This window comes from Danio rerio, chromosome 12 (assembly GCF_052040795.2).
Source record: "Danio rerio strain M-AB ecotype USA chromosome 12, GRCz13ab, whole genome shotgun sequence".
Taxonomy (NCBI): domain Eukaryota; kingdom Metazoa; phylum Chordata; class Actinopteri; order Cypriniformes; family Danionidae; genus Danio; species Danio rerio.
In genome coordinates this window covers 41137016-41150084 of record NC_141032.1, presented here as the reverse complement: position 1 = coordinate 41150084, position 13069 = coordinate 41137016, and the positions used below count along the sequence as shown (strand labels likewise).

Here is a 13069-nt window from a genome sequence, read left to right as displayed (position 1 = left end):
ACGAGCATCTGTGTGCAATGGATGCCAAATTAAATCATTGTTTTTAGCCAGACTGAACCACTGAAGAGCCTCAATCAGGAAGCCGAAGGTTTCAACCAGTGACTTCATCAAAGCCTTTGTCGCAGAGTTCATGGCTAATTATGTGCAATGCATGCTGGGGTTTTCAGACAGTGGACACTTTGTGGCATCTGAAGGACCGGGTCTATAAAGACTAATTCAAGAATGGAGGGTCTCTTTCTACTTGATGCAAAGCTAACATAAATGTATGAATGACTCTTGAAGATGAAATCAAAGCTGATGTTTAAAGCAGTTCACTTGCAGATGTTGGCCACCATTGACTTACAGTAGGGCTGCAGGATATTGGGAAAATATACAGTGTTCAGCATTAATGACTATACCCTCTTTTGAAAATTTATTCATTTTCCTTCGGCTTAGTCCCTATATTTATTAGGGGTCGCCACAGTGGAATGAACCGCCAACTCATCAGGCATATGTTTTACGCAGCTGATGCCCTTCCAGCTGCAACCCAGTACTGAGAAACACCCATACACTCTCATTCACAAAAATACACTACTGCCAGTTTTTTCAGTTCACCTATAGTGCATGTCTTTGGACTTAAGGGGGGAACCGGAGCACCCAGAGGAAACCCACATGAGCATAGAGAGAACATACTCTACACAGAAATGTCAACTGACCCAGCCGGGACTCGAAGCAGCAACCTTCTTGTTGTGAGGCAATCACTGAGCCACCGTGTCACTGCCTTTTGAAAATAAATGTTTTTAATCAATTTCCTCAGTGAATACAGACAATATATTTTGTTGCATTAAAACTAGTTTTATTAAACTGTTATTTCCATTAAAACAGTTTCACCAAACATCTATAAAGATAATACATTTAAATTCAAACAAGTTATAGCAAAAAAATAATGTAAATAAATAAACAATAAAATAATAATAATAATAATAATAATAATAATAATATAAACTACAAAATTTCACCCAAATTTTACATTTTTTTTCCTTTGTTTTTCCTGATTATTAAAATGTATAGAATGTTTTCCAACTAATGAATTTGGGTATACTCATTTTTGCACACCAAAAATAGATAACAAAAATAAATATAAATTAATAAATTAAATGTAATTAAAAAAGAATAAAAAATAAATGTTTTAATTTCATTAAAAAAATAAAAATATATTTTTTTATAAATTATTAATTTAATAATAAATAAATTAATTTAATTTCAAATCAAATAAAAATAAATAAATTCATAAATAAATAAATAAATATTAATAAAATGTTTAAACTAAATAAAAATATATTAAAAAAAACATCTTTTAAAAACTAAAATGTTAGCAATCACGTCATCTTCAACGTTATACTTCAGTAACTCAAAGCAAGTAGTTTATGTCATGATAAAGTTATTAATTTTTGCAATCACATTTTTAAAAAAGTTTAGTTTAATTTGATTAGCGGTTTTGTTCGTTTGTTGAGATTAGTTCCAGTTTTGACTTGTTGATTTAGTATTGTAAAGCATCCTATTGAAAAAAAAAAAATTAAAAGATTGTGGTTGTAATCATTTACGATGAACACTGTACTATATACAATATTACTGTAAAATATTACTTACGATTTAACATTTTCTAAGAGACAATACTAAAATAGAAAAGCATTTTTTTTTATTAAATCAAATCTAATCCTGCCTCAATATAAATTTCTGTCAAGGTGCAACATTTAGACAGTTAAAACACTGTGAATGACTGAAAAGCTCAGAAGATATATTGATCTCAGCAACGCAACTCCCAAACATCAATTCATCCATATCAAATGTGCACCCTGATCTGATGTGAAAGACATTGGCAAACAATTAACTTTTTATTTATTCATTTATTTTTGTTGTTGTTGCACAAAAGTGTTCTTCAAGCTTTGCATGATTATAGTTGAACCCCTGTAGTCACATGGAATGTTTTGATTTCCATGGAATGTTTTTGGTTCCTTTTCTGGGCTTTGGACATCACATGACTGCTGTTGTCTCTGGTGGATGAGAGAGCTCTCTGATTTCATCTAAAATATCTTAATTTGCATTCTGAAGATTTAGTAATAATAATAATATGCCAATAACATGCAAGTGAGTTTTTATCTTAAAACAAGCTAAATAATCTGTCAATGGGGTAAACAAAATAATATTGTTTTTCTTTTGACAGAAGATAATTTTGCTTACCTATAGGCAGATTGTTTAGCTTGTTTTAGGGAAAAATTCATTTAATTTTGGCATATTATTTAAGATTTAAGAATATTTTGAAATTTAGACTAGAAAAAAGACAAAAATTAAAGCATTTTTGCAGTGTGAGTAATTAAGAAAAGAAATTCCCTTTCAGGGTGAACTAACTCTTCAATGTAAGGTCATGACCTGAACATCGAAGTCAACCTTGTGAGCACCATTACATCATTTCATCACAATGCAGAGCAGTTTATCTCTCTCACCCCCAGGCAGTTTGATGATACTGAAAATTATGTTATATCCCCCCTTAAAGTTCCTGGGTCAGTCATGCCTTTTGGCTCATGATGACTCAGATTGTGTGTGGAGGGGATGGAGTTGACCTCAGATAAGAGTGTGTGTCATAATTCAGAGCGAGTCAGAAACTGATGCATTAATCTCCATTAGTGCAGATGGGGAGTTAATCCTGGGCTCCTCCGTGGTGTGAGCAGGCAGATGCTCAGAGCGCCTTCAGTCTCTGTTTGGTGCAGAGTCGCAGCATAAACACTTCCCCGAAGGCTCGAACAACAGGTGTGAGTCAGCTGAACAGGTGTGGATTAATCTTTTTAGCTTGTGAGATGTTTTGCTTTCAGATCCATACAGTTTTTTTATGTAAAGTCCATATGGATGTGGATGCAGTTGTCATCTGCTAGACATTTGCAGATAAATATTAGCTTAGGTTTGGACTGATAAAGTCATTGCTAAAGCTAATGATCCAACCAGCAGTGTGGCAGTATGATGGACAGACAGTGATAGATAGAACAATAAAATGACAATGATAGAAGGACAGATGGAACGACAGTGACCGATCAACAAAATGATGAGAACAGTAGAACTACAATGACAAGATGGAAGAATAATCAAATAGGTAAAAAAAAAAAGACAAAACAAAGAGGATGACAAAATGATAGAGTGGTAAAAACAAGTAGAGGACAATGGATAGAGGAATAGAGGGATGGATGGAAGAACGGAGGAATAAATGGATGGAGAGGTGGATGGATGGAGGAAAGGATGGATGAAGGGAGGGATGGAGAAATGGAGAGAGGGACGGATGGAGGAATCGAGGAGGGAGGTATGGGGGGAAGGATGAGGGGTTTGGAGAAATGGATGGAGAAACTGAATAGAAATGGATGGATGGAGAAATAGATGGATGAGGGGATGAATGGTAAGAGGGATGCATGGAGGAATGGTGGGAGTTATGAATGGATGGATGGAGTAATGGAGGAAGTGAGAGAGGTAAGGATGGAGGGATGGGTGGGTGGAAAAATGGATGGAGGACCAGAAGAGAAATGAATGGATGAAGGAATAGATGGATTGAGGGATGAATGGTAAGAGGGATCCATGGAGGAATAGTGAGAGGGATGGAAGGATGGAAGAATGGAGGAGGGAGGTATGGAGGGAGGGATCGAGGGAGGGTAGGATGGAGGGATGGGTGGAAATGGATGGAGGAACTGAAGAGAAATGGATGGATGGAGGAATAGATGGATGAAGAGATGAATGGTAAGAAGGATGCATGGAGGAATGGTGAGAGGCATGGAAGGATGGAGGAATGGAGGAATGGGAGGGAGGGATGGAGAAATAGAGAGAAATGGAGGAGGAGGGTGGAAGGATGGATGGAGGGAGGAATGAATGGAGGAAAGAAAAGCGGGAGAGAGGAATGGAGGGATGGATGGAGAGAGAAATGGAGAGAGGGAGGAATAGATGAAGGGAGGAATGGATAGACAGATGAATGAAGGAATGAAGGGAGGAAGGGATGAAGGAATGAAGGGAGGGACTGAGGGAGGGATGGATGGAGGGATGGAGAGAGAGAGGGACGGATGGAGGAATTGATGGAGGAAGAAATGAAGGAATGAAGGGAGGGATGGATGGAGGGATAGGGGAATGGAGCAATGGAGGAAGGAATGGAGGGAGGAAGGGATAGAGAAAATGATGAAGGAATGGAGGGAGGGAGGGAGGGAGACATGGATGGAGGAATAGAGGGAGGGACAGAGAAATGGAGGTAGGGGGAAGGAGGACGGTATCGAGGAATGGAGGAAGGAATGGATAGAGGGAGGAAGATATGGAGGAAGGGATGGATGGAGGGAGGGATAGAGGGATGAGGAGGGAAGGGATGGAGGAAGGGAGGGAGGGATGGAGGAAGGAATGAAGGGATGGATGGAGGGAGGGATAGAGGAATGGAGGGAGGGATGGAGGAGTGGAGGAAGGAATGGATGGAGGAATAAAGAAATGGATGAAGGAATTGAAGGAGGGATAGAGGAATGGAGGTAGGGGAGAGATGTAAGGAGGGATGGAGGGTGGAATGGAGAAAGGAATGAGGAGATGGATGGAGGGATGGATACATAGATGGAGAGACAGAATCTAACTAGAACCGTGTCCAGTTTTCCTCTTTGTAAAGCGGCTTTGACAATCCACATTGTAAAAAACACTACAGACACAAGAATGACGGGATTTGATAAACAGAACAACAGATGTAGAGATGCATATATAAACAGACAGACACAGCAACAGAATTATAATCCCAATCCCCTTTCCTGCAAGATGTGGCCATTTCAATTCAAATTCACCATCAAACTAATCACAATCACATGATTTTTAAAGTATCTCATGACAAAACGAGTGATAGACACCAAATACTGAATAAAAATAAATGAATTTTCATGATTTTTAAGCTTACTTGCTGTGGTTTTAGAAAAAATGGTCACTGCTAATAATGGGAGATGGAAACACACTTGTCAAATAAACTCTGACATAGTGAACATTACACCCGCAGGACTCCATTGTGCTTGCATTGTTTACTATTGGTTACTAAGCTACCAATACTACAGCCAGCTGCTCTAAAAACTTGATGCACCTAATACACATCGGGATTTTCTTTTCTTTTATTGGGAATAGGGTTGTAACGGTATGAATTTTTTACGGTATGATAATCGTCTAAAACAATACCACAGTTTGACGGTTTCGCGGTATACGGTATTAAATAGTAATTCTCATAGCAAAGACCCTGAAAAGAATAAGAACACATTTTCTGACTGAACAAAGGTTTTATTTCAACAAACTTTTGAAAGAACCATTTTAATAGAACTATAGAAGTCTTTTATAAAAATAAACTGAAAAATTTACCATTTTAATAAATTAAATTAGAAGGAATAAACAAGCAAGGTCTTTTAAGATTAGACAAAAATAAACTTAAACTGTCCTTCCTTATAAGCAGGATAAATGGGAGACCAAAAGTGCAATACCAAGTTTATGGCTGTAAACATGTATTTAAAGCGTTGTTTTTTTTTCAGTCTAGGTTGTGATGAAGAAATGTAAGCATGCTGAGATTTTCAGGACTTAATCTTGACCGCTGAGGTGAGAGAATGTGTCCACTTGTACAATGAACAAATAAAAAAATAAAAAATAATGTGTCAAAGTCCAAATAAACATGGTGCAAATCCTCAGTAAAAAAATAGATATAAATATTTACTATACTATAAATAGTTACATAACGAAACTAGATTTAATATGGAACATCCTTAGGTTTTATGTGCCAGCATGGATATAGTTGTCTGTGGATATGGATTTGGATATGGTTGTCTGCAATGCAGACAAACAGCTGCACCTTCATTTGCGTCTTTTGAAAACAGCAAGAGCAGCAGTTCGTCTTTGCTGTGTCACTGTTTTGTCATGTTTCTGTGCTGCTGTGCATGCAAAAGTACTTAATATGAGAATTATTTCATGCAAAACTTTTTTTTTTTTTGCGTTTTATTTAGCCGCGAATAAATGTATGCCTATCTCTCATTCCGTGTTGTTCAAAAAGCTCATTGCTCCACAAACAAAAGCGAAACCAATGCTTATTGGTTGTGATATAGCGAGTTTGAACCAATCTGGGCATGGAGGAGGGACAATGCATCAATGTATCATGTCTGGTTTGTCCGGAGACACAGTGACGAGCATTTCTTTGTCAAATCAGCGTTGTCAAATTTTGATGACGTAACCGCACTGATTCCGGAGCCTCTGAAAGTCCGCGAATGTTATGTGAACACTGGAAAGCTAAGATTCTCTTCTTTATGCCAATCTTTGAATTGTATGAATCGGATCAGCGGATCAAAAGTTATTAAACATTTAAGAGCAATACTTATTTTTAGCTGCGGGCGGCTGTCTCGGTCTTTAAGGGTTAAAACCGTTGATATGCAATTGTTCATGGTATGATAATTGTGCACGTTCAAATCGTGGTAGACCGTCATACCGGTATATTGTTACAACCCTAATTGTGAACATTGAAAAGATTCGCTTCGCATTATGGTTAAAACCCAGCTAATAACATACGGGGGAAGGGATCAAGAAACCTGCCGCTAAAAACAGCTGCTGGAATTACACACTTCACCTTTACAGGAGGAATAGGTGAGAACTCGTCCTCGCTTCTGCAGTCTTTCACCAAGCAACGAAATAACTCAAACTCGCAACCAGAGGCATGAAAGGCCCAAGCGAGTGCATGAAATTGGTGCGTGAAGCAGGATTAAAGCGTCTTAGTGTCACTGTCAGCTCCACGCATTTGAATCAGGAAAAGAGAGACGGATATAAATAGGTCTGGCTGAAGATACATGAATTAGGTTTTATTCACGCCCCAGCCTTCAGGGCCTTGAAAGGGACAATACCGAAAAGAAAAAAAGAGGCTGAACAAACATAAAAGGCTGTAAAAACCAATTTGAGGTATTTTCTTCGACCACTCCATATCGCAGGAACACACTGGAGTGAGTGAGCGTTTCTAACACACACACAGATACAACCTTCGACGCTTACGACAGAAGCATCTTTCTAAGGAGGCTGTGCGATGGCATGAAGCCGCATGATAGCCGTATAAAATTATTATGAATTTTTATTTATTTTTTTAAATATTTCTCCTGTGATGATTAATGGATTATGGAAATTTTCACGGTATGTCTTATAATGTTTTTTCTTCTAGAGAAAGTCTTTTTTGTTTTATTTCAGCTAGAATAAAAGTAGTTTTTAAAACATTTCAAGGTAAATATTATTAGTTCCCTTAAGCAGTTTTTTATTGTTGTCTACAGGACAAACAACTTGTCACCTTTGAATTACAAGGTTCTATCTGCGTTCTGAATGATTTGTAGTTATTGAGCTTCAAAGTTTTTGCATTCCATAGCTAACAGTGTGTGTGTGTAACATTTCTTTTTTTTAAATGGAAAAGTCTTCAAATGTAAACAACTTAAAAAAAAAAAAATACCATAAAGTAAATAAGTTGTCATTTAATAAGAATGTCAATAACTAATTTTTAACAAAAATGTCAGATAGAACCATATAATTCAATTCAATTTAATTCAATTCAATTTAATTCAATTCAATTCAATTCAATTCAATTCAATTCAGCTTTATTTGTATAGTGCTTTTACAATGTAGATTGTGTCAAAGCAGCTTCACATAAATGGTCATAGTAACTGGATCAGGGTAGTTCAGTTTTTAGTGTTTAAGTTCAGTTCAGTGTGGTTTGAAATCATAACTGAGAGTCCAAACACTGAAGAGCAAATTCATCAATAAGTAGCTTTTCAGATCCTGAACCATGCAAGCCAGTGGCGAATTCTAAGGTGACGGACTGTTATACAATAGCTTGGCTAATTAGCCTAACTTGCTTAGTTAACATAATTAACCTAGTTGGGCCTTTAAATTGCACTTTAAGCTAAATACTACACTAACCACCAAAAGTCTTGTCGTCGTTCCCAGTTTAAGAGCGACAAATAATAACTTGACTTTTAGTTGATCATTTGGAAAAGTGGCAGAAGGTAGATTTTTCAGATGAACCATCTGTTTAACTGCATCCCAGTCATCACAAATAAGGCAGAAAACCTATTGGAACCCGCATGGACCCAAGATTCTCACAGAAATAAGTCAAGTTTGGTGAAGGAAAAATCATGGTTTGGGTTTACATTCAGTATGGAGGCTTGTGAGAGATCTGCAGAGTGGATGGCAACATCAACAGCCTGAGGTATCAAGACATTTGTGCCACCTATTAAATTATAAACCACAAGAGAGGGCAAATTCTTTAGCAGGATAGCGTTCCTAATACTTCAGCCACCACAGCAAAGTTCCTGAAAGCAACGAAGGTCAGGGTACTCCAAGTAGAGCATTTCTGGGATAAGATGAACTCTGTAAGTCCTGCAAGAATGTTTTCTTTGCCATTCCAGATGACTTTATTAATAAGTAATTTGAGTCATTGCAGAGATGTATGGATGCAGTCCTCCAAGCTCATGGGAGTCATACACAATATAAATTCTTTTTCCACTGCAGCATTACTTTATATTCTACACTAGGCATGGGCCGGTATAAGATTCTGATGGCATGATAACTTTGGATAAAAATATCATGGTATCACAGTATTGTGATTACTGATCCAAAATAAGTTCTTTATAAATGTTTGGGTAAAAAAAATAAATAAATAAATAAAATAAAAAATTTCACCCATTGAACCCAATATATTTTATTTTAGGAAAATAAGCTTTTGATGTAGATGTTCCTTTTTTCGCTGAAGATACTGTTGCTCTAAAAAAACTAGTATATAAAATTGTAAATAAAATAAAAATAGTAAATAAAATTGTATTGAAAAACATCTTAAAAAAAAAAACATACATAAACCTTAGGAACGTTATAATAGAAAACCTTGGCGGTTTTAAAACCTTGACTTTTACAAACTGCGGTAAACCTTGAAACTGGTTATCGTCCCATGCCTATTCTATACTGTACATTATTTCAGTTAAGTGATAAGACTTTTGTCTAAGCAAAGTCAGACCTTACTGTCCTGATTAAACTATTAAAAATCAAGGCATGATCATATTTTATTTTGGTAAAATAAGTGTAATCTAGAGGCCTTTGCCTTTCATTTAAGCCACTTCTGATCTCAAATGATCAAATAGAAGTCGAATTGTTATTTGCTGTTTCTAAAACTTGGATAAAAATAAAAATATCTAATAAATTTTAGTCATCATGGCAAAGATAAAATAAATAAGTTATTAGAAATTTGTTATTAAAACTATTGTTTAGAAAAAAGTCTTCTTTACATTAAATAGAAATTGGGGGAACTGATATAGAGTGGAGCTAATAATTCTGACTTCAACTGTATCTTCAGTGTCCTTGCTACTGCAAACGGATGTCAGAAAATCAATCATGCGCTCAGTGGGGAGCCCATGAAATGTTCGCAGCCCAGACTGGCAGATTTTTTACAGAAGCAGGCAAATGAACTTGAAGGATACATCTGGATAAGGTTTAGTAAGAAGGAACGCTCTGATAGAACTATTTGCGTGGAGGAAACAGAGATACTGTTTGAGCCTTTGGAGGGAGTAACTTTGCTTGAAAGATGTTTATAGTTGAAACTTGTGTAAAAAGGATCAGAATGTGTTATTTATAGTCAGCGCTGCTATATTTGTACTTACCAAACTGTCCACTCCTGCCAGTGTGTGATTGGCATTGTATAGGGAATAGGTCAGCTGGTACACCCCATCGTTGGTTTCGCTGTTTCCATAGAAACCAACTCCCACAGCAACACTGCAAAGTCAAAAGGTGAAAAGTTGCAATTAGTATACAAGCGGTAATCATATGTACGCTAATAAACACATCTTACAAGGATTTGAAACACCTGGTAGTTAAAAAAAGAAGACTGTATAAACATGCTTTATGTTCAGCAGGATTTTCAGGAAATATTTTGGCTGGTTTTACCAAGATTTTGGTTATCAAGCATGCACTTTGTAATATGTTTAAAACAAAAATAAAAATCATGAAACAATATTGAAAAATAGCAGCAGCATAAAACGTATGCCAGAGTAATTGCTATATTGAGTAATTGGATCGTGAGTGAGTGATATGAAAAATGTAGTCAAGTAAACACTAAAGGACTGCAAACATATTTAATTTGGTCAAAAATATTTTAATTTTTTTGTTAGATTTTTTACTAGTAAAAGTAAATACTTTTTGTTTTCTTCATAATACATTAGAATGTGTTTTTGTATTTCAGAACATAATCACCATTATACATTTTCACAATGATTTACAAAAAATATGTTCACTAAGGTTGTACTTTCAACTAGATACAGTTGGCTTGAACCTTGCCTAAGCAAGCTTGCACCCTCCTCCCTTCTCTCCTTACGGCCTGCACTCACATTGCATCCGAGCCTGAGCACGCTTACGTCATCGATAATGAGCTGCTCAGTTTAACAGAAGAGAAGCGCTCTCGCTCAGGAGAGTAGAGATTTCTTTAGTTATATCAGTTTAGTTGTTTGATATGCAGTGACACAGTCAAATATTTCGCTGAACAGATCAGCCATTTTTGACGCTCATAAACAATCATAAAGTCCTCGTGCTGCAGGTATTAGGAGGTTTGCTGAATGTGCAGTGAGGGGTTTTCGTCTTTAATAATCTACAATTCTTTATCAATCGTCTTTAATAAACAATTTGCGTTCATTGAACAGTAAGAATGATTATAAACCATATTAAAAAAACAGTCCCTTAAAAGTTACATCTTGTCTTTAGTTTCGGGCTCAGGCGCGCTTGTACTCACACTACAAGTGTACTGTGCCAAAGCCCAAGTGAACCGTGCTCTGGCACACGTCTTCCAAACAGGCCAACTAAACCGCACGCCAAAGCACGCCCCTACAAGAGAAAGCTCCTGATTGGTTAACGTGATTGGTTAATATCTGCTAAAGTTCAGATTATCAAACTTAAAGTGAATCTGCGTAACAATTGTTCAGCGTGTCATTCACACAAACCCTCAACTCGCGTCGCTTCTTTCAAGCAAATGCACTAGCTACACAGTTGCCAATGTTTTCATCTTAAATAAATCTGTAATGATAGCTTTTTCCTGTATATATTTTAAAACAGGTCAAAATAAGTACATTGTTATGCTGAATAACAATGTAAAAGTGGCACACTACTTCCCATAATTTGGCAAATCGTTTGATTGATCAATTCAAATGTTGTTTACAGCTTTATTTCAATTACCCAGAACAATTATGTTTAACAGTTTTACTTTACAATGTGAACACAGAATCCAGACTGCCAACTTGGCCAGTCTAAAGAATGACGTTGACTGCATCCGCTGATAAAGCTATATCAAAAAACCTGGACTGAAGGCAATCTATATGAATCTGAAGTTAAATGACTGGAAAATAAACTCACTGTAACAGGGTGAATGCTGCATACATGCCACACACAGGTCTTTAATATTCAACAGAAGCCATACTGAGCCAGAGGCGAATGTTCAGAGCTGAGGAAATAACAAACAATATGGTGCGCCTTCTTCCTGTGAGAACAGCTCACAAACACTAGAACTAAACTACACATCTACAGTTTTCAAGACCAATAAAATAAAGCACTAATAGAATCATTTCCGTTATCAAGTCACAATTAGTCAGCAGACATACATGTTTTCGCCTAGTATTAATTTTCATGCAAATGCATATGACCACTTTTGTTCGGATTTCTTTGAGAGTTTTCCCTCTTATTTCATCTTTCTTCTATACAATCTTCTTAATAGTCTTCAATAGGGTGCCCAAACCCATTTTACAAGATTTATGAGCAAGCAGAAATCAATTACACTGAAAAGGATGTGGACACAATTATGATTTCGATACTGTGGCACAGCAAAGTATGAACTCTTTGGCTGTTCTCAATTCCAAGAACGCAGAGAACGGACTTGCATTCTTGTTGAGACCGGTCTTGCCAGGTGTCCTCGGAAGAACGAACTCAGGAGACCGCTAGGGCAGAGAATGCGTCCTTCGAGAAATGGGATGCTGCGTTCTTCCTAAAGGTCATGTGATCTTTACGCGTTTTAAATGGAAATTATTTAAACATTACAGCACTCACACAACGATTTATTGTTTCCCCCCTCTTCAAAATATATACTTTGCATAAAAACATTATAAATATACTCTGCACAATATAAATAAAACACATTTTAATACAAATTTCAGCAAACAAACAACCCTTAATGTGTTTATTCCTTTATTAAGATATTCATGTTAATGTTTACTTTCACCGTTTCATTTAGGGAAACACCCGAGGTAAATAAGTGATACTTTCCGATACTCTGATACTCTCTGAACTTTAATAATAAAATGCTGCGCTTTCAACCTCCAGTCGTAATGACTTCTGGGACTTCCAGAGCGAGTTCGGTGCTCAAGTCTGCATCAGTGCGCCCTTGATATCAAGATCACATCCGGGAAGTTTCACGCGTCCTCCGTACTTGCAGTCTTGAGTATTGGAACTAAACTTAGGCAGCTGATGATGACGTTGCACGAGAACACGAGAACGCAAGACCGCTGAAGAACGCATATTGAGAAACAGCCTTTGTTTAGGTGTACTTTCATATTAAAAGTCCTATAATGTTCAATATGAAAGTATACTTTCATATTAAAAGTCCCATCATCATCCACTTCACTGGCAAAAACACATCTTAACACTAGATGAACACACTTTTGTTTATGTAAAGCACTTTGAATTATCATTGTGTATGAAATATGCTTTATAAATAAACTTGCCTCGCCTTGCCTAGATGAAAAGAACTATTTTCCACTCACAAATGATAAATGTGTCATCATGTATTAATGTTACTCCAAACCGGTATATGCAGAAACTCTCATTAAATTACATTGAAGGAGGAGTGTATATCTGGATACAAGAATGTCATAAAAACTTTGAGCTATTAAACAACAGGCTACTAATCATCCCTCTATCATAAAACAAAGCCACTGTTTGAGTTTCATATTAAAAGCATCTACAGAGATACCCAATAATATTGCACTGGCAAAGACATACTCATGACGTTTCACTG

General features: G+C 36.6%; 1 protein-coding gene across 4 annotated transcripts in view; it reads right to left on the bottom strand.

Annotated features, from left to right (window-relative positions):
• Positions 1-13069, bottom strand: part of ttyh2 (tweety family member 2) — a 131836-nt gene that overhangs the window by 50507 nt on the left and 68260 nt on the right. For all 4 annotated transcript variants that reach the window (XM_087274900.1, XM_087274902.1, XM_087274901.1 and 1 more), the window contains 1 exon segment: positions 9678-9789. In XM_087274900.1, the coding sequence (XP_087131026.1) occupies positions 9678-9789 (112 nt within the window).